Source organism: Sturnira hondurensis, unplaced genomic scaffold, assembly GCF_014824575.4.
Source record: "Sturnira hondurensis isolate 20B ecotype Veracruz unplaced genomic scaffold, ASM1482457v3 Scaffold0004207, whole genome shotgun sequence".
Taxonomy (NCBI): Eukaryota; Metazoa; Chordata; class Mammalia; order Chiroptera; family Phyllostomidae; genus Sturnira; species Sturnira hondurensis.
Genome location: NW_028076838.1, coordinates 59,801 through 82,138, shown reverse-complemented (window position 1 = coordinate 82,138; position 22,338 = coordinate 59,801). Strand labels below are relative to the sequence as shown.

General features: G+C 39.6%; 2 protein-coding genes across 2 annotated transcripts; both read right to left on the bottom strand.

The window, feature by feature from the left end:
- Positions 1 to 2,447: 2,447 nt before the first annotated feature.
- LOC118986244 (olfactory receptor 8B12-like) lies at positions 2,448 to 3,392 on the bottom strand. The gene has a single exon (XM_037045031.1). The coding sequence runs from the start codon at positions 3,381 to 3,383 to the stop codon at positions 2,448 to 2,450; it is 936 nt and encodes a 311-aa protein (XP_036900926.1). The 5' UTR covers positions 3,384 to 3,392.
- Positions 3,393 to 18,483: 15,091 nt separating this feature from the next.
- LOC118986243 (olfactory receptor 8B12-like) lies at positions 18,484 to 19,467 on the bottom strand. Its single transcript, XM_037045030.1, has one exon. It carries the CDS (start codon positions 19,456 to 19,458, stop codon positions 18,484 to 18,486), a length of 975 nt encoding a protein of 324 aa, XP_036900925.1. The 5' UTR covers positions 19,459 to 19,467.
- Between the last annotated feature and the right edge of the window lie 2,871 nt (positions 19,468 to 22,338).

Below are 22,338 nucleotides of genomic sequence, written 5' to 3'. Positions count from 1 at the left end.
AGAGGGGTCCAGATATTTCTGGCCCTGGCTTCCGAGTCCTTCCACTACTGGGCTGCACAAGATCCACTTGGTCTCCAGGCCACAGAGCACCACCAGCATCCACAGGAAGTATCTTGGTACAAAAAAGTCCTAAGTCTGCTATTCTAGTACTACTCTGGTACTACAGGCATAGTCCACTCATGTGACCAGCATGAACTGTTGAAGTCGCCCAGGCTCCTCTGAAATCAGGTTCTATTTTTATGGAATTATTATAATTCAATTATTTTTACCCTACAATATTGGCCAAAACAGGTCTGGGACCCATGGTTTTAAACCTCATTTCTCTTTAGTATACATATTCCATTGCACTGCCAGTGGTTAGCAGAACTGGTAGTTGCCTTGTGTACATGTCTAGCTCAGACCTATGTCCTGGAAGGATGCATATTCTGTGACCCAGTGAATCCACCTCTATGGATAGGCCCAAGAGAAATGAGTGTATTTCAAAGAAACTACATGTCAAGAATATGCATAACAGCTTTATTAGTAATATACAGAAACTTAAAATAAGCCAAATTTCATAAAGAGAATAGTTGATAAATAAATTGCTCTATATTTATACACTTGAACACTACACAGCAATAATAAAGAGCAAAGTACCTATTCATACATTATGGGTAAGATCCATAATACCTCTATATTATGAGAAAGAACCCAGACAGGAAAAAACAAATGCAGTATTTAACATTTATAGGAAGCTTGAGGACAAGTGAATTAGGTGTGTAACAATAACAGTGAGAATAGCAGCTATTTCCAGGAAGAGATTGTAGAGTAATATTTACTGGGCAGAGGCAGACAGGGATATTCTGAAACAAAGATCTGTATCTTAGGATAGGTGCTGGCTACATGGCCTTACAGATGTGAAAAAAATGCATGGAGCAGTCAAGATTTTTCTGTATATAAATCATACTTCAACTTAAAAGGGGGTGGGATTGTTTTTCCATCTACTAACCTTCTATTGATCCTGCATCATTCTCCCTCCATTCCCAACATGTCAGTGTCCTGGATTCAGTTGCCATCCCCTCCACTGCACTACCCAAATCACAACCATCCCCTGCACTTCCACCCCTTTTTTTACATGTCCTCATTGCCAGAGTTATTCTCAAGGGTAAGACGACCCATTTGTCCAACTTTTCCTTTTCTCCTAATAGAAAAAAACTTTCCTTAGCAAAAGTTTGCAAGTCAAAAGATCTTGCAAACAGTTCCCATACCATTTGTTCTACCAATAAAAGAGTTGTGTTCAGACCAAATATTGTTCTCTTACTTTCTGCAGGTCTGGCAGAAGTAACCCCTGCATCAGTTTCGTGGGTAGGGTGGTAATATGGGTGTGATAATTTACAGTTTTCATTTGAACATTTCACCCTAAATGCCATATAGTATGTTTGAGTGTGATATTGTTATGTTACAGAATTACATGATTTTGATTTTTTGATAAAAGATTTTGTAATTAAAAAGGGGTATTTTTGTGCAGGACCCTGGATTAAGCTGTACCTCCATTTTCCCAGTATTGTGAATATACAACCTGGCCTGAGACCACCACTGCTTTCCTTAGTTGTTCCTGTTCAAAGATCAGAGCTCTACACAATGCCTTAAAATACAAGGGCAAATGCACTTGCACCCCAAACTATTACTCGATTACAGCATTCAAACCCTTGAACTGAGGCTTCAGATTCTATTTTATTAGTCAGGAAATAACTTTTTTAAATCTGCACATCTGTCTGTTAAGGCTCTAATAAGTGAGCCTCTGTCCTTAGAGCTCTGTACACCATCTTAATGGGCACCATGCTTGACTCTAGATAAAACGAAACCCCTGAAAAACTTAAAAAACATGTAAAAATCATTGTGCCAAGACCAAATCACTACATTTTTCACCTTCAACATTCCTGCAAAATTGATATTCCAAAATTAACCCTAGAAAAGATTCATGACATTGATATAAATATAATTAGACCCCTTTAAATGCAAAATTAAAAAACAAAAAACCTACCTGAAATGAAACTTACTATGAAAATGATGGATCAAGAAAATATGACTGAAGGAAAGCAGAGCTGTGTGGATACAAGCCCAGGGCCTAGATTCCAGACCCAGGTCTGGCACCAGCTGTGTGCATGTCTAGGAGCCACCTTCAAAATATGTGTCTACAGTATGCAACGTGTCACACAAGAGTTGGGTCTAAATGGTTTCTTACACCAATTCAACAGTAACCCTATATAACTGTGGAAACAATTTTCATGAAACATGATTGGAATACTTAGAAAGGAGTAAGGAATGTGGGAAAGAGTATACTTGAGAACAAATATAAAATGTCTTCTACCTACAGAAGAGCAAGTTTGGATATTTGTTTCCCTCATTGGAAAACCAAGAAAACCACTCTGGTCAACAAAGCTTTGGATCTCTTTTCCCTGCCATTTTCAATAGAAGATTTTTCTGCTGAAGCATTTCTTCATGGCTAATTTGACATCCTTGTTCCTCAGGCTGTAGATTAGTGGGTTCAACATGGGCACCACAATGGTATAGAAGAGAGAAGACACTTTCCCCTGGTCAAGAGGTATAATAGAAGGTGGTTTAAGGTATGCAAAAGCTCCTGAGCCAAAGAAGAGAGAAAGTGCAATTATGTGAGAACTGCAGGTACTAAAGGCTTTCGATCTGCCCTCAGCAGAACTAATGTGGAAAATGCTGGAAAGAATGAAGCCATAAGAGAGAAAAATGGTCACAACGGGCACCGCAACGCCAACAGACGCAAAAATAAAGATCACCAGAATATTCATGTAAGGGCTATTGCAGGAGAGCTCAAGGAGGGGAAGGACATCACACATATAATGATTGATACGGTTTTCTGCACAAAAGGTCAGAAACAGTATATTACCTGTATGAGCTAAAGCTCCCCAAACACCCATCATGTAGACACCCAGCAAAAGAAATAAACACACCTGAGGAGACATGGTGATTGTGTACAACAGTGGTTTACAGATGGCCACATAGCGGTCATATGCCATTGCTGACAGGATGAAGCATTCAGAAATGACAAAGAAACAGAAGAAAAAGAGCTGAGTCATACACCCTGTGTAGGTGATGACATTCTTCTTTAAGATAAAACTCATCAGCATTTTGGGGATGATGACACAGGAGTAACTGAAGTCAATTAAGGACAAGTTGAAGAGGAAAAAGTACATGGGGGTGTGCAGGTGAGAGTTCAGCCCAATCAGTATTATCAAGCCCAGATTCCCTACCTTGGTGACCACATAGAAGGCTAGAAACAGGAAGAAGAGAGGGAGCTGGAGTCTTTCCTGGTCCGTTAAGCCTGCAAGGATAAACTCTGTCACAGAGGAGGTGTTATCTGCAGCCATCCTCCTCTGGGATAGTCTGGGAGGGAAAAAGAAAAGAGTTGCTCACATAGAGATAGAAAAACAACTGACTCCTGAGAGTGGAACTTAGAGTTGATATGGCATCTCTTTGTTCCTCCATCTTTGTATTTATGGTTCGCACGTGGCTTCAACCATCCTAGTAACTGTTGGTGGGTGAAATTTGGCTCCAGAGTAAGGGCTCATCCAACCCAGGAGAAAGTCCAAAGAGCTCTGCTGGGAGCATCCTGAAACTTTACAGTGACCCTCTTCGGGAACTGCCTGCCCTCTATAGCCCTGGACCCAGTTTTGTGTGATCTGGGGTAATCTCTCCAGTGCTATTGGGAAGCAGAAGCCAGTTGCCCTAGACCTTCCACCTTTGGTCAGTGCTGGTCAGAACAGGAAGATGAGGCTGTATTGCCATGAGTCTTTAGCAGGAATGGCTGTGGATATACTATGTGAAAATAATACTGGAGTAATAAGGTAAAGTATTAACTAAAGCTAAGAAAAAAGAAACACTTGCTGAGCACTAACTATGCCAATGGGACTGTTCTACATGGTCTGGGGCATTTTGATTAAACTCATTGAGCAGGTGAGGACACTGGGCACAAGCCCCAGTCCTTCTAATTGGCAGCAGAAGGTGAATTCAGGCTGTCTGGTGCTAGGGTTTGGGCTTTGTCCCCTAACCCCTGTGCTAGAGCACAGACCAGGTCAGGCAGGCACTCACCCTCCATCTGCCTGCAGTCACAGTGCTGGACTCTGCTGCCTCCCACCCATCTCTCTCATGGAGACTCAGATGGCCCTGGTGACAAGAAGGGGACAACTCAGAGCTCAGACTGCTCTGCTTCTGCCTTCTGTAAACTTCAAAGCCTTTAGTTTGTCTTGGTTCTCCTGTTGAGCTGAAGAACATGGTCTCTGACCTACTTTGTCCTGAGCCTCCAGTCCAGCTTCCAGGGATGGAACAGAACTTTTATAACATCTGTGAGTACCCAGAGACTGTGAGTGTTATTCTGGATTAGTGACCACAGTGACCTAGTTACAGGGGCTCCCTCAGGATCCTTGCTCCCTAAGGAAGAGAAAATGTTTGTTTATGCCGTTGATGGTGACTGATGGGGCTTTTAATGGCCTTTGCTTTCATTCAAGTACATATTTATAAGCACAATTAAGAACAAAGCACCTGGGAAAAGATTTCTTGCACTGAGTGCTTACTGTATACTGACCTCTGTATCTGACCCAGCACCCTCATCTGAAAGATCCAGAAAAACGCATACATAATTGTACCGTGTTTATTCCTCAGAATGACCTGGTGGGGTAGACCTATTTGTCTCCACTCATAATGAATGAAAGAAACATGAAAGTGCACTGAAGAAAAGGAAAGCTAGGGAGCGGGGCAGCATACAGGGGAGTGTGGCTGAAAGGGCAAGTGTTAGAGATTCCAGTTCAAATAGTGGAATCTGACAGTTTAGCAATGACTTGAGAGAGACCTGGAAAGCCTTTGCTTAATAATAACACCAGTAACTCTAATGAAAGGCTGGGTGTCATGCCTTAATGCAGCACCTTCCCCAGGCATCAGGGTTTGGTCCTCACACTTTTGTATAGTACTCCAGCCCAAATAATTGCTTTGGTGAAGGAAATTGTGAACAATAACAGGATAGAGGTAAGAGACCTTGCTGAGGTTTCAGATAACCACAAGTGACACAGTGTAGATTTTTGGCTGAGACTGATATAAAGATTAATAAAATTTTATGTGGAAATTTCTATTCAACACCCTTTGGCAGGCGTGTTTACATAGTAAGGATGGCAAATTTTCTATTCAAAAAATGAATCTCTATTTGGGGAAGTTCAAGACTTGGTTAGCTGATGAGTTAACATGTTTTTGGTCAGAGTTAAGGTCTGAAGTTCTTTGGGATACATTATGACATCGGAACAGAAAGGCAGAACCCATCATCTTCCAGGAAAGTCCGACTGAAACCACTGCACTTGGGCCTGTGTGTGTGTGTGTGTGTGTGTCTGAGTGTGTACACATACAGCAGTGAGGACTTGCCCTCCCCACACTAAAGCTCAGCAGTGATGGTGCCTCATCTGCCTGTTTGCATGGAGAGTTGTCCACTGCCCAGGTGACACTAATGAATCCCAGTCCCTTTTTTTTTTAAAGATTTTATTTTTTTATTTATCTTTAGAGGGGAAAGGAGAGAGGGAGAGAAACATCAATGTATGGTCGCCTTTGGTGTGTCCCCTGCTGGGAGTTGGCCTGCAGGAAATTGGCCTGCAACCCAGGCATGTGCCCTGACTGGGAACCGAACCTCGATCCTCTGGTTCGCAGGCCTGTGCTCAATCCACTGAGCTACACCAGCCAGGGCTCAGTCCCTGTTCTTGATCTCGCTGCACATGTGGAAGAAATAGAGAAAAGCAATCTATTACCAGGAAACTAAAGTAAATAGCACAAGTATGTTCTCCTTAGGACCCAAGGTCAAAGAACTTGGGGACCTGTTAAAATGTTCAGTTTCCTTTCAGAATCTCAGAGGGCTCGTGTAAGCATCATGCAATAGCAGGAAAATTTCTTCTGAGATCCTTGCCTCTTCAGAGATGGTATAGGGGAGCTTCAATTCCAATGTCTCAGTGTTTCATTTCAAGTAAACTAAGGCTTCTCGAAAGCTGTTTGGACAGTTGACATGCTCCTATACAAGCAGAGAGAAACAGAAATCAATATTCTAGATTAAGTTATTTGTTTCAGGTGCTTTACCTCCTTGGTTAAATTTATCCCTAGGTACTTTCTTTTTTTCTTGCTTTAGTAAATGGGAGTCCTCCCCTAGTTTCTCTTTCTGATATTTCATTGTTGGTGTACAAAAATGACATCGATTTCTGAATATTGACCTTGTATCCCACTACTTTTCCAAATTCACTGAAAGGGTCAGGTGGTTTTTGGGTGGAGAGTATAGGGTTTTTTATGTACACTATCATGTCATCCGCAATCTTGACAGTTTTACTTCCTCCTGCCCAATTTGGATGCCTTTAGGTGTTTTTCTTGTCCGATCGCTGTGGCTAGAAGTTCCAGTGCTATGCTGAGTAGGAGTGGTGAAAGTGGACACCCTTGTCTTGTTGCTGATGTTAAAGGAACAGCTTTTAGTTTTTTCCCATTGGGGATAATGTTGGCTGTAGGTTTCTCATATACGGCTTTTATTATGTTGAGATATTCATCCTCTAGTCCTAGTTTGCTGAGTGTTTTTAGGATAAATGAGTGCCAGATTTTATCAAGAGCTATTTCAGCATCTATTGATCCGATCATGTGTTTTTTTCCTTCCTTTTTTTGTATGTGGAGTATTATGTTGATTGATTTGTGAATATTGTAGCATCCTTGCATCCCTGGGATGAATCCCACTTGAACATGGTGTATGATCTTTTGAATGTATTTCTGAACTCAGACATGCAGTGTATTGTTGAGGATTTAAGCATCTATGTTCATCAGTGATATTGGCCTGTATTTTTGTTTCTTTGTTGAGTCTTTACATGGTTTTGGAATTAGAACGACACGGGCCTTTTAAAAAGAGTTTGGGAGTTTTTCCTCATCTTGAATATTTTAGAATAGTTTGAGAAGATGAGAGTTAGTTCTTCCTTAAGCATTTGGTAAAATTCATCTGTGAAGCCCAGTCATCCAGGGCTTTGTATGCCGGGAGTTTTTTGATTACTGCTTCAATTCCACTAGGTGTTATCTGTCTTTTCAGGCTTTCTGCTTCTTCTTGATGGAGTGTTGGAAGGTTGTATGTTTCAAGAAATTTCTCCGTTGCGCCCAGGTTGTCCAATTTCTTGGCATGTAGTTCATAATAATTTTTACATTTTTTTTGTATTGCTGTTGTATGGGTTGTAACTTCTCTTTCATTTCTGAGTTCATTTATTTCCGTCCTTTCTCTTTCTCTTTCTTTTTTATTTTCACCAACGCGTTAATATTTTCTTAATTCTTAAAATTTAATTATTGTTCAAGTACAATTTTCTGTCTTCTTTTTCTTGATGAATCTGGTTAAAAGCTGGTCAATTTTTATACCTTTTCAAAGAACCAGATCCTGCATTTACTGATCCTTTGAATTGTTCTTTTTGTCTGTGTGTCATTTAATTCTGCCCTGATCTTGATTATTTCCTTCCTTCTCTTTGCTCTGGCCTTTGTTTCTTGTTTTTCCTGTACTTCTTGTAGAAGTAGGCTTAGGTTGTTTATTTGAGATTTTTCTATCTCCTTTGCATAGGACATTAACTGATTTTTCAATATGAGGTCAACCTTATGTCCCTAGGGTCAAACTCTACTTCAAAATTACATAAAACTACTTCTGTGTTCTGTTGGTTTTTTTTTTTTTTGGTCAGTTTCTCCAGTCAATTTTTTTGCATGTAAATTCATGAAGGATACTGGTATATACTTCTTTTCTAGTAACATTTTTGTCTGGTTTAGGTTATCAGCAGCAGCACAATTTCCCTTAGGGAGCCCAGATTTCAGTCACTAAGAATCACATCACCAGATATATCCCTAGACCCAGGCAACCCATTAGTGATGCTGAGAACCAACCATCAGGATGCTATGAGCCTGAGAGATTGGAACACAAGGGTGACCTTTGACTGCTGATTTTCCAGTGGCTCCTTCTCCATTCCTACACTCACTAGGTTTCAAGTCAAGGCAAGACGTGACACTTACAATGTGCTCAGTAGTTCACAAAGCTCCTTCACACACACCATGTGCTAATCAATCCTTACAAAGCATGAAGATTGTATCCCTTTTTTCATTTTAAGGATAATTAAGTTGAAGCATGTACAAGTCACCCAAAGTCACATAGTAAGAAATGCATTTTTTAACAAAGTTTAACAGGTCACATAGTAAGAAATGCATGGAAACTAATCAACAAAAGAAAAAAGCGAGCAACATATAACCAGAGACATTGAAATTAGGAACAATCTGACAGTAACCAGAGGTGAGGTGGAAGGGATTAAGAGGGAAACAGGGGAAGGATTTTCAGGAGCACCTATAAAGACACATGAACACATCCAAGCTGGGGGTGGTGTGGAAGGTAGGGAGAGGGGTAGGTTTGGCTAGGGTGGTGGGAGGGTGGGGGAGTGGTTTAAAAAGAAATGCAGGCAACTATAATTGGACAACAATAAATAATGTTTTTAAAAGGGAGAAGATTCTTAGATACCAAGAGAACAGAAGAAAAGAAAAGTTTTCTATGGCAGTCTATGTCTTCAATTTTCAAAGTTCACGATCTTTCCTCTACCAATTAATGCATTTTTGAACATTTCTAGAGAATTGTTGGGGTCTCAAACACAATTGTATAAATGTGATTAACATATGTTGGCAAAAGACATGTGGCAGGAGTAAAATTTCATACTGAAAGAGGAGAAATTTCAGGGCACATATCAGGAACAGAGTTGAATCCATCAAGAAGATAAAGACCTCACTTGGGTAACTGTCCCCGTCAAGTTTTAGATCTCCAGTGCCACCCACACAACAAAATCAAGACTGTTGATGCATTTAAGTAAACTCATACTACATTGATCAAGTTCATAGCGGCCGACTTCTCCTTGTTGCTGGTGTTCCTCAGATTTTCCCAAGAGTTCTGTCCTATGGAGTTGCTTCCATGGTCCACTTTCAAATTGTGGCCCACTGTGCGAAAAACCTTGTCTGAAATTGTAGTTTGGAGATCACCCAGCAGGGGCAGAAAACGTGAGAAAGATCATCTGAAGTTATCATTTCCAGGATGTTTCAGTCACAAATCTAGACACATCTCCCCCAACCCCCAAGCATATATGTTACAGTTACCCACAACCCAAACAGAACTGTGTGGTACAGCAACTGCCTCACAACATTCTTTGTTTCACCTAAGTCTCCTTCCACGTGCAAAGTGTTAAAAACTGCTTAGTGATCCTTGGCTATTTTCTTGAAATTGAAAGTGTCCTAAGCTGATAGTACATAGATTTGTAAATGATAGAACACAGATGTGCTTTGGCCAGACTGGTCAACAACAGCACTTTACTCTTCCTGTGTTTCAGTGGTCTGTATCACTAGGCAACTCCTATCCTTGGGACCCAGTTCTCTCCTTTTGTGAATCAGTTTTACCAAAAGGAATGCTCCATTCTGTTAGCAGGTGATGGTAGGGTGCATAATAATTTTAAGGAAATGCTTTTAAAACTTATTTCCTTTTAGTTTAGTTTAGTTGTAGTTTATCTATGTGCAGGGGCGGCCTCCTGGGCTTCCCCCCTCCCCAGCTCACTCTTCCTCACTTGCCCACCCCAGTATGCCTGGGAGGTGAGCTGAGCCTCATTGTTTATTTAAACCACCCAGAACTAGCAGCAAATTCAACATTGTGGTCAGGTCCAGCCCTTTCTCTCAACATCACAAACTCTTGGCTGAAAATTCCTTATGATCTCATGGAAGCAGCACCGGGTGTGTGGTCTGTCACTGACGGTTGTCACATGGTGCTTCCATACACACTTTCCCAGCCTCCTAGGGTCTCACTTCTGAGTTCTCACTGGGTTTACCTGGGAGGCTTCCTGACAAATCACTCTCACCTAAGTCTTCATCTCAGGGTCTTTGGGGAACCCAATGCAAGAGTGGTGGGAAGATAACCAAATGATGAGTAGAGAAGGCTGCATGCAAAAGAAAGGGGGAGAAAAAACATTTGGGGAGAAAATGACACCCATCACTTTTTAGAAAGAAAACGGTTAAAATTCAGAACGCTCAGTAAAGAAAACTGAAAAATGAAACGATATATCATCATTTCTCCGGGTCAACAGAAAAATCTCAGAGTTTTGGCCTCAGGAAATGAGGTGCTCAGAGGATAGTTCAGCATGGCTGGTGCTTTTCTGTAAAAGATGCCGGTTCTCCATGGTTGCAACCCAGGCAGCAGGAGAGGCATCACGGGGGAACTTCTTATGACTGAAAAGTCCCAAATCCTCCCCGAGACCTACTGGATCAGAAACTCTATGAACGGGGCCTGGAATCTGTGTTTTAGCAAATCGTCTGTGTGATTCAGATTCACCTGAGAACCCCCAATGTTGTTCCTGGTCCCAGGACGTGAGCTGAAGTAAAGCGTTTTCCTGACCCAAAGGGAAGAAAGAGCAGCTTTTCCATCTGCTTTAGAAGGGTGAAAATAAGAATGAGTACGTACCAGACGAAGATGGTCAGTTGTAACGCTTATGGCTATGAAATACAAATGCTTGTGAATAGTGCTGAATAAAGAGAGTTCGATGAGAGCAGGTGTGTTGCACCACGTGCCACGGTTGATGGTGTTGTGGTTAGAGAAAGACACACTGATGTTCCCCCCTACGTGGGTCATCACGCCACCGATATTTGTCCCTACACAAAGGAAGAGTTGGCAGAGAACAGACCTGAGAGACAGGTGCCATAGTGATGTCAGGCCACAAGTATTAAAAGAGTGGTCACTAATAACAAAGGAACAGGAGAAAAATGTCTTGCACTTAAAACTACTGATGCTGTTCCTATCTGATATAGAGTTCATTATCATTTTAAGTGAAATGACAAATACATAGAAGATTTCTTTATTATTCACTTTCTTTTAAAAATATATAATTTATTTCCTTTTACTTTCAGTGTGTGTGGGTCTTTGATTTGAAGATTGCACATGGAAGTGTCTTATTTTGTTATCCTTAAAAATATCCTTATTTTTGTTATTTTGTTATGTCTTTTGATGGCAGCAGTTAATCCATCTGCATGTAAAATAAATGTGGATAAATATGTATTTATTCCCATTTAATTATTCATATTTCTAATCTTTTTATTACTTTAAAAGAAGACATTTTCACAGTTCATTTTCTTTTTTTAAACTTTATTTTTAATTGAATTTCTTGGGGTGACCTTGGCTAATAAAGTTATGTAGGTTTCTAGGGTACATTTCCATAACACATCATCTGTATGTTGTGTGTTCACCACCCCAAGTCAAGTCTCCTTCCATCACCACTTATCCCCTCTCTTTCTGCCCCACTTCTTCACTTTGGTGATAACCCTACTGTTGTCTGCCTATGAGGTTTTTAAATTTTTTTCTTATCACTTGACCTTTTCCCCCGATCCCCTATGTGTGAGTCTGTTCTCTGTATCCATGATTGTGCTTCTATTTTGTTTGTTAGTTTATTTCATTCATTAGAATCCACAGGTGAGTGAAATCACATAGTATTTATTTGTCTTTCTCTGACTGGCTGATCGCATTTACCCTAATAGTCTACAGGTCCATCCATGCTCTCCCAAAAGGTAAGATTTCCTTCTTTTTTATAGCTGAGTGGTCTTTTATTGTGTTAATGTACCACAAGTTTATAATCCACTCATCCACTGATGGACACTTGGGCTGCCTCCATATTTTGGCAATTGTAAATACTGCTACAATGAGCACTGGGGAGCAGAAAGTCTTTGAATTAGTGTTTTGGGTTTCTTTGGATATATTGCCAGATGTGGAATTGCTGGGTTATGAGGCAGTTCCATCTTTGACTTTTCTGAGACAACTCCATACTGCTTTGCAGAGTGGGCAGCCAGAAGGTCACTGTATGAAAGATTCACACTTTTATTCACTTATTATTCCATACTTCCAGAATTACTACATTTTAAAAAGAACACAGGAATCAAATCATGCCCAGTAACTGTGAAAAATTTCCTTTAAAACCTGGTGTTAATCGAATGATGCATTTCTTCCTAAAATTCACTTGCTTAAATAATGCTATGTATTTTCTCATAACAATGACATCATATATGGTGGGCTTTTTAATGCTATGTTCCTAGTTATGGGTGTCTTAGCTTTCTTGGTTTGATTTTTTATCGTGGTAAGATCACTTAACATGAGATTTATCATCTTAGGAATTTGTAAGTGTACTATACAGTATTGTTAACTAGAGGCTCTGCATCAGATAGCAGATCTCTAGAATTTATTCATCTTGCATAACTGAAGCTTCATATGTATTGAAAATTTGGAGAGGGCACAACACCTTCAAATTTGGGTCAGACAGAGTGACTCCTTCAACCTGGTGGCCTGATGCCTAGATTTCAGGACAGTAATCAAGTCATATAAACATCAAGGTGTGGTTGCCTCTCAAGTGCCACCCACTAGGGACCTGTCTCACAACCCAGGTGTGTGCCCTGACTGGGAATCAAACCAGCAATCCTTTGGTGCATAGTCTGGTGCTCAATCCACTAAGCCATACCAGCCAGTAAAATGACAAGAAACTCACAACTATCAACAAATGAACATTTTGAAAAACTGAAAACCAAATCTAAGCAAAGGACTAGAATGGGAAGGAAATCAGACAAATGGACATCACGTGGAGGATTTTCAATAGAAGTGGGGGAGAGGCAGAATGAGGGAGGAAGGGTAAAGGGAATGAGAAGCATAATTACTAGGCATAAAATAGACAGGGAGAGGTTAAGAATGGTATAGGAAATAGAGAAGTCAAAGAACTTGTATGTACAACCAATAGACATGTACAAGCAGGGGAGGCTGGAGGGTTTCGGGGTATATGGCAGAGAGGACATAAAGGGGGAACATTGGGAAAAGTTCAATAGCATAGTCAATAAGATATATTCTTTTAAAAAAGAAAGACAAAGTCACACAAATAGGAGCTGAACTCAGGTTCAGGGATGCCCTGAAAATCAGCTGTGAAGTCTCCTTGGCACTGATTGGTCAGGTTTTGAAATATAAGTGCATCTGAATAAGGGTGCTACAGTACAACACTGGGGTAGAAAGGGAGACATGGAGAAAAATTGCATAAATAACATACAAAAATAGCCACGAGACCATGAATGCAAAGAAGAAAGAAGCACTGGCTACTCCTCTTAATTTTGGACAGAAATGGGGAAGGAAAAAGCAAAGGGAATTCCTAAGGGTAAAAGCAGAATTGCATGTGTTTAAATGTACAAGAGTCTGTAGGGATAGCTTAAAGATCTAAGAACGATGAGGAATATTTGAGGGAACAAATTCCAAACAAGATGAAAAGAAGTTGACAGAATTCAACATCTTTTCATGCTTTCAGAATACTTACTTTTGAATCTTGGAATGATCGATACTTCTCTAAGGTGATGAAAAATAGGTACGACTCAGACCAGAAGTCAGCCACTTAATTAGGAAACTCTAGAGGCATTCCTAATTACAACTAGTAAAACCGAGATGACTACAGTCTTTAGTATTATTTAACAATGTATTAAATGGAGTATTTGAAAATGCAATTATAGATGCAAATGGAATAAGAGGCATGAAATGTAGAGGAAAAGAGAAAAATTATTTTAATTTATAAACTACTTTATTACATATTTGGAAAACATGCAAGAATACATGGAAAATATTGTACATATAATATTTACTTTCCCAAGTATAAAACTAGCATGTAATTGATACATACAGATAAATAATAATATGAAAATACAATGAAAGAGAAAACTCTTGTTACAGTTGCAAAGTAAAATAAAATTCCCATGGATGAATGTAATAACAATGTGCTCAAATGAATGAAAACAATTATAAAACACCTTTTAAAGATTCTGAAGTTGACCTGAAAAAAAATGAGGAGATGTGCCACAGTTCAAGATTGGTAGTCAAGGCCTGGCTGGTGTAGCTCAGTGGATTGAATGCAGGCCTGCAAACCACACCATCGTGGTTCGATTCCCAGTCGGGGACATTCCTGGGTTGCAGGTCAGTTCCCGGTTCCCGGCAGGTTACACACGAGAGGCAACCATACATTGATATTTCTCTCCCTTTCTCCTTCCCTTCCCCTCTAAAGAGAAATAAATAAAATCTTTTAAAAAAGATTTGAAGTTGCAAGATCCAAAGATGTTAATTCTTCCTAAGTTTACTTATACATTTAAGATGCAATCAATAAATACGCCTTTAAGTTATCTTCTAGAACTAGACAGATTAATTATACAGGTTGGGGTTAAACATGAATAGCCAGGAAAACCATAAAAAAAGAACTACATGTAGGAAGTTACCTTCAAGATATGAAATCTTATAAAGTTTCTGTAACCCCAGAAATGTGGTATTGGGTTATGAATAGACCAACAGACCAGTAGAACACAATGGGAAACAAGAAATACCCCAGGTGCCTAGGAAACTTTGTATAGAATGAAGGCAACTGCTCAAACCCATGAGAAAAAATGGACTTTTTATAAGTGGCAATAGAACCACACGATGGTCTTCTGGAAAAATATATAGTTGGATCCATTCTTCACACCATAACCTGGTAAAATTTCTAAAATGACCAGATATTCAAATTAAAAATAAATAAATAAAATCATACAATCACATTATGATAAAATGAGTGACTTTCTCTATAACCTACGAGGAGAGAAAATATTTCTAATTATCATTAAAACACCAGAAACAATAGCAGATTAATACATTTAATTTAAAAATTTTATCATAAGAACAGTCAAAAGCCAAATCACAAATTAGAGGAAATCATGCAACTTATACCTCAAACAGAAAGTTGTTATACCCAATATATAGTCCTCCTAAAAACTGAGAAGGCAAAATCCAGCAGAAACATGAGGAAAAAGTATGAAGAGAGAGTCTACAAAAGAAGTAATAATACCAACAGTCATTAAATACATAAAACCGCCTCCTATGCTTCTTAAAATTAAAGAAATGCAAATTATAACAATACTGAAACACTGCTTCTCACCCATCAGGATGGAAATTTTAAAAATTCTGAAACTATACCATGTTGAGGAGACTTTAACTAAGTACACACTCCCAATATTGCTGAGGTAGAAAATAAATGTCAATTCCTCCTCCCTCAACACAAAATCCATAGTCAATACAATTTCAATCAAAATCTCAGCGGGTTCTTTTGCAGGAATTTACAAGCTGAGTCTAGAATTCATATGGAAATTACAGGTCTTAAAGGAGCCAAGAAATTTTGAAGGAAGTGAATGAAATTCAGGACTTGTACTAACTGATTTCAAAAATTATTATAAAGCTACGTTATCAAAGCTGAATGGTACTGGCATCAAGATAGACAAATAGATGAAAACAAACACACACAAATAGAGTCCACTGATTTCTAACACAGGTAAAAGAACAATCACTGGACATTTATGAGCAAACATACACATACCCTAAAACCCCACTTTGATCCAATACAAAACTTCACTTATAAAATTTCGACATTGTTCTTCTGGCCTCAGCGACAACAATAAAGAATTTCTTAATCAGTACACAGCACTGACTATGAAAGGCAAAGTTGATAAATCAAACTTTATTTAAATTAAAAATATTGGCTATCAGAAGATATCATTTAGGCTAAGTAAGGCATAGTCTGGGGAAGATAGGGAGAGGAAGATGGCTATGTATGTATGAATATATTATCCATATGTACATATATATTATCTATACATGCACAAACACAACCATATACACTTATATGGACTTACATGTGAATTTTAAAATTCCTCCAATACAATAGCAAAACAATGAACTACCCTATTTTTTAAATGAGGAAATGACTTGAATAATTACTTCAAAGGAGATATCCAAACAGCCAGTAAATATGTAAAAAGGTTCGCAACATCATTACTTATCAGGGGAATATGTTGAACAAAAAAGCATTCCACTGTCCATACCAGAATGGAAATACATTTTTGTATATGGTATAAAATAGGAATAAAGTAGAAATACCAAGGGTTAACAAGTATAGAAAACAATAGAATCCTCAAACATTGTTGATAGCAGTGCAAATTGAATCAAACTTTAGAAAACAGTGATGTTTATAAAAGCTGCTCCTAAGCCTACTCTATTATCTAGCTTATCCACATGTAAGTATAATCCAAAAGAAATGTTTGCTTATTCAATCAAAATACACATGCAAAATGTTTCTAAGGGGTTTATCAATAATAGGCAAAAGCTTGAAACTATCTAACTTTATTAACAGGCTAAATAATTGTATATTCACATGATAGAACACTACACAGCACTATAACATAATCTACCCATACATACTGCAATATACATGTACATGACAGGCTTTATGATGAAGAAAAGAAGCCACAAATAATCGAGTACCAGTTTATATGACGTTCAAGTACAGACAACACTCTACGATGATAAAAGCCAGAAGAGTGGATAGCTGTGGGGTATGGGGTGGAGGGCAGGTTGTATTTACTGGAAAGATGCCAGAGGGAACTTTCGAAAGTAGATGGAAATGTTGCACATCTTGATCTAGGTTGTGGCTACATATTCATGTGCAAAAGTTCAATGAGCTATACACTTAAGATTTGTGCACTTTGCTCTATAAAAGTCAGGGCACAAATTTTTCAAAAGGAGTTTTCTCTATTCTTTCATGACCTACATTGAACAGCATATTCAATACACCAACCCCAACTCCTAAATTCAAGGTTCCCTAAGTTCAGGCACCCAGCACAAAAAATAACCCTTTTATTACATAAAAATTTTAATTTTAAAATACTAAGTATAAAATTTTGTAATATAACAATATCACACTCCACCACACGCTATGGCAAAGTGTTCACATTGCTGTTGATCTCATGTGAGACAGTCATGTCCCCTACCAACCACACTCAGTAGCACTACTTCTGCTGGACCGTGTATTTCATCTCATCTCAATTCTCCCTTTGTAAGATTATTCTTTTGCGGTGGCGGGGGTGGGGGCAGCATTGAAGAGGATCAAAAGGCAGAACTCAACAGTTATTGAAATTTCCTCTACATCCTAATGGAATGGAATTTCCTATGGAACATCCCCGTAAGTCAAAATATTTTGCCCAGCACTTCATTTGTCAGTGCTTCTCAAGAAGTTTTACCAATAATAGTGAGTTTAGACAAAAATTGATCTTTTGATTTTTAATATAAAGCTCTATTTCCCATTTCATTATATGGTGGCTTTATGAACTTATCCCGAGATCACTATTTCCTACAAATATGCCTCTATTATTAGAACATCGAGGCTATCTGCAATGCCTGAAAATTCCATAGCAATTGCCTCTCCTCATAAGCAGCAGCTTGGTGCGGCCTGGCAGGTGAACATGCACCTGGGGCCAGCTAGTGCTCTGTTACATCCTCTAGACCAGTGTTATCCAATGGAAATGCAATGCGAGCCACCTATGAATTCTAAACTTTCTAGTAGATACCTTAAAAATAAACAGATACATTCATTTTAATGACATATTTTATTTAACACAATATATTCAAAATGTTATCATTTCAACATGTAATCAAGTAAAAAAATACCCATGAGATTGCTGTTCATATTCTTCAGAGATTGGGTTCGTGTATCACACTTACTTTGCCCACTACAGTATGTCTCAATTTGGATGTCCACATCTTAGTTGCTCAATATATTACATGACTAGTGACTACCAGGTAAGATAGCACAGCTCCCAGGACCTTGGACCACAGCCAAGATAACCCTTGAAATGAGACTCCAAATTCCGTCTCAGCCTTGAAATAATATCATGCATCCACTCCGCATCTTTCTACCCTTCAAATTCCATGGCTCTCCACTGTAAGTCCTCATTCCCTAACCCATGTGCCCGGTGTTGCACTCAGCAAGTCAGTGGTCACCACACTTGCCTTCTGGGAAACCTAACACACTACCCATTTGCACACTACAAAACTCATCACACACTGATCTTGTCATTTTGCCAGGACCTACTCAACAAAATTTTTCACCTCCTATACTCTTGCAAATTGTGATGTATTAAAATTATGTTATGCAAGTAGCAGGAAATTACTGTCAATCCATTTTTAATTTAGATGTAGTAGGTCAACTAACATGAGATATAGCATCTCCCAAGAAAAAGTTGAGGCAAAAATACATGGCATAATGGAAAACAAACTGAATTGAGACTGAAGCTGGAATTTCAGTCCTGGCTCTGCCACCAGGTAGTTTTTTATATTTTTGGCCTAGATGAAATGATTCTGAAGCCCCATTCAATATTGCAGACTGTATGATTGAAAAGACTATTTTCATAAAATAAAGAAGGAAGAGTTGCGGTGATGGTGAGAGGGAATAAATCAATTTGGGAAAGAGTTAAAATTTTCTTTAAATATAGAATACAAAAGCATGAAGGTTGAATTCCTTAATGATGATGATGATGATGATAAAATAATGACAACACTCTAATTTAAAAATTCTCATCCCTTTTCTCAATTTGCAACTCCATTGGAGACAGAGTTATTCTGGCCAAGGTTTTCTTCATGGCTAATTTGACATCCTTGTTCCTCAGGCTATAGATTAGTGGGTTCAACATGGGCACCACAGTGGTATAGAACAGAGTGCAGACTTTGTCCTGGTCAAGAGGTATAATAGAAGGTGGTTTAAGGTATGCAAAAGCTGCTGAGCCAAAGAAGAGAGAAAGTGCAATTATGTGAGAACTGCAGGTACTAAAGGCTTTCGATCTGCCCTCAGTAGAACTAATGTGGAAAATGCTGGACAGAATGAAGCCATAAGAGAGAAAAATGGTCACAATGGGCACCCCAATGTCAATAGCCACAAGAGTAAAGACCACCAAAATATTCATGTAAGAGCTATTGCAGGAGAGCTCAAGGAGGGGGAGGAAGTCACACATATAATGATTAACAAGGTTGTCTGCACAAAAGGTCAGAAACAGTATATTAACTGTATGCGCTATAGCCCCCAAAATTCCCATCCCATAGACACCCAGCAAAAGAAATAAACACACTTGAGGGGACATGGTGAGTGTGTACAACAGTGGTTTACAGATGGCCACATAGCGGTCATATGCCATTGCTGACAGGATGAAGCATTCAGAAATGGCAAAGAAACCAAAGAAAAAGAACTGAGTTATACACCCTGTGTAGGAGATGACATTCTTCTTTAAGACAAAACTCATCAGCATTTTAGGGATGATGGTAGAGGAGTAACTGAAGTCAATGAAGGACAAGTTGAAGAGGAAAAGATACATGGGAATATGAAGATGAGAGTTCAGGGCAATCAGTATTATCAAGCCCAAGTTCCCCACCATGGTGACCACATAGAAGCCCAGAAACAGGAAGAAAAGAGGGAGCTGGAGTCCTGGCTGGTCTGTTAACCCTGCAAGGATAAACTCTGTCACAGAGGAGGTGTTATGTGCAGCCATCCTCCTCTGGGAGAGTCTGGGAGGGAAAAAGAAGAGTTGCTCACACACAGAGAGAAAAACAACCCAACCTTGAGTGTGGTCTTTTAACAGGAAGGTGTGGAATATAGAGTTGAGATGGCATCTCCTTGTTCCTGCATCTCTGTTTTTATGGTCCGCACGTGGCTTCAACCATCCTAGTATCTGTTGGTGGGTAAAAGTAGCCTCCAGAGTAAGGGCTCATCCAACTGAGGGGAAGTCCAGAAAGCTCAGCTGGGATGACTCTGCAACCTTGCAGTGGTGATACTCTTCTGGTACTGCCTACCCTCTGTAGCCCTGGACGGAGTTTTGTGTGACCTGGGTCCTTCTCTGCAGTGCTGTTGGGAAGCAGAAGCCACTTGCCCTAGACCTTCCACCTTTGGTCAGTGCTGGTCAGAACAGGAAGATGAGGCTGTATTGCCCTGAGTCTGTAGCAGGAATGGCTGTGGAAATAATATTTGAAAATAATACTGGAGTAATAAGGTAAAGTTAAAAACTAAACCTAAGAAAGTAGGAACATTTGCCGACCCCTAAGTATGCTAGTGGTACATTTCTAAGTGCTCTGGGGTATTTTGATTAAACCCATTGAACAGGTGAGGACACTGGTCACAACCCCAGTCCTTCTAATTGACAACAGAAGGAGAACTCAGGCTGTCTGGCTCCGGGGCTTGGATTTCTCACCGTATCCACTCTGGTACAGCATAGATCACATCAGGCAGGCACTCACCCTCCTTCTGACTGCAGTCACAGTGCTGGACTCTGCTGGCTCCCACCCATTTTTGTCATGGAGATTCAGATGGCCCTGGTGACAAGAGGAGGATACCTCAGAGCTCAGACTGCTCTGCTTCTGCTTCTCTCTTTTAAACTTCAAACCCCTTAGTTTGTTTTGGTTCTCCTGTTGAGCTGAAGAACATGGTCTCTGACCTCCTTTGTCCCGATCCTCCAGTCCAGCTTCCAGGGATGGGAGAGCACCTTTATAAGGTCCATACAGTGTTATTCTTGATTAGGGACCACAGTGACCTAAATACAGGGGTTCTCTCAGGATCCTTGCTCCCTAAGGAAGAAGAAATGTTTGTTTATGCCCTTGATGGTGCCCGACGTGGCTTTTAATGGCATTTCCTTTCATTCAGGTTGCATCTTTCTAAGTACAATTAAGAACAAAGCACTATGGGGAAAATAAGCCTTGTACTTTGTCCATTTATTGAACTCTTACTGTGTACCAGACACTGTATCTGAGTTAGCATCCTCAACTGAAGAATCCAAAGTAATGCATAAATAATTTTACCGTGTTTATTTCTCCAAAAACCTCCTAGGTAGTCCTATTAATCTCCACTTTATTTTATTTTTTTAAAGATTTTATTTATTTATTTACCTTTAGAGGGGAATGGGAGAAGGAGAGAAACATCAATGTATGGTTGCCTTTTGTGTGTCCCCTGCTGGGAGTTGGCCTGCAGGGAACTGGCCTGCAACCCAGGCATGTGCCCTGACTGGGAATTGAACTGAGATCCTCTGGTTCGCAGGCCTGTGCTCAATCCACTGAGCTATAGCAGCCAGGGCCTAATCTCCACTTTAAAAGTGAGGAGCACACATAGCTTGTAGATTCAAGAACCTTGCTGATCTCCTTAAACAAACACGGGTCCTTAATGTGTGTTATCTACAGCACCCTTTTGTGTCCGGGTTGAAGTTTTGGCTAGTGTAAACTGAACACTCTGTCAAATTGCCTCCAAAAAATTTCATTTATATAAGAAGAAATAAAATTTTATAAGGCAACTTGCAGTGTACTCTCCTTACCTGGGTCTTGAATATATTAAGAATGAAAGATTTTTGTAGCTGGTGGATTAGATAGGTTTTGGTCCTGTGTTAATGGCAGGTCCTCTCAGGGAAGTTAGGAAATCAAAACACAAAGGCAGAGCCCATCTTCCTCCAGGCAAGTGCAACTACAACCACTTCACACAGGCCTGTATGTGTGTCTGTGTGTTACACATACCGCAGTGAGGACTTGTTCTCCCCTGGCTAAGGCTCAGCAGTGATGGTGCCTCATCTTTTTATTTAGTCTGTTTACACTGAGAATTGTCCACTGCCCAGAGTAATCTCATGGATCTCCATGGCTGTTGTGAATTTCACTAAACAAAAGAAGAAAAATAACTCATTAAAATGAAATTAAAATAAGCTGTATTTGATAACCAAGTGCAAAGAAGACAATGTGGATTCTCTGAAAGCTGCAGGGGGATTTTTGGATTCAGAGAGTTTCCATCACCAACTCATTTCCTAATTCACCATAAGCAGGGCTCATGTAAAGCCATGTTACCTGATGACTTGTTGCAACAGAAGAAGAGAACGAAAAAAGCTACTTTGTCTTTCCGTCTGTGCAGTACTGTTGCCTTTCCAAAACTTGAATCTTTGGAAAATGGCTTCTTTTTTTATTCCTAATTTAAACCACATGTTCCACATGCCACATCATTGGGCATGTGAAGTATTACATGCAATAAAACCTTTGCATATATGTCTCAGATATATGCATTAGGTCTCAGCTTTATGGTAGATAATCAGAGTTGCACAAGTATGGTACCAAACCAATCCCTACATATCACAGTATTCTCAGCTTTAATAAAAAGCACCCATCTAGCCAGAGAACTGAGGAGATGGCAGCTGAGAGGCCTTCGTGGGAAAACAGCTTCAATGAGCTTCTGAAGGACCTTGTTCACTCCCATGTCTTGAATTACACTCTAATGATTCCTTTCAAATCTCTATTTCTATACACATCTGACCACCGAGCAGACAACTAAAATTCCACACATTACAAAATTATACCACTTCCTTTTTTCAAAATTTTTCTCCTCCTATATTCCCTCCTGTAATAAATGA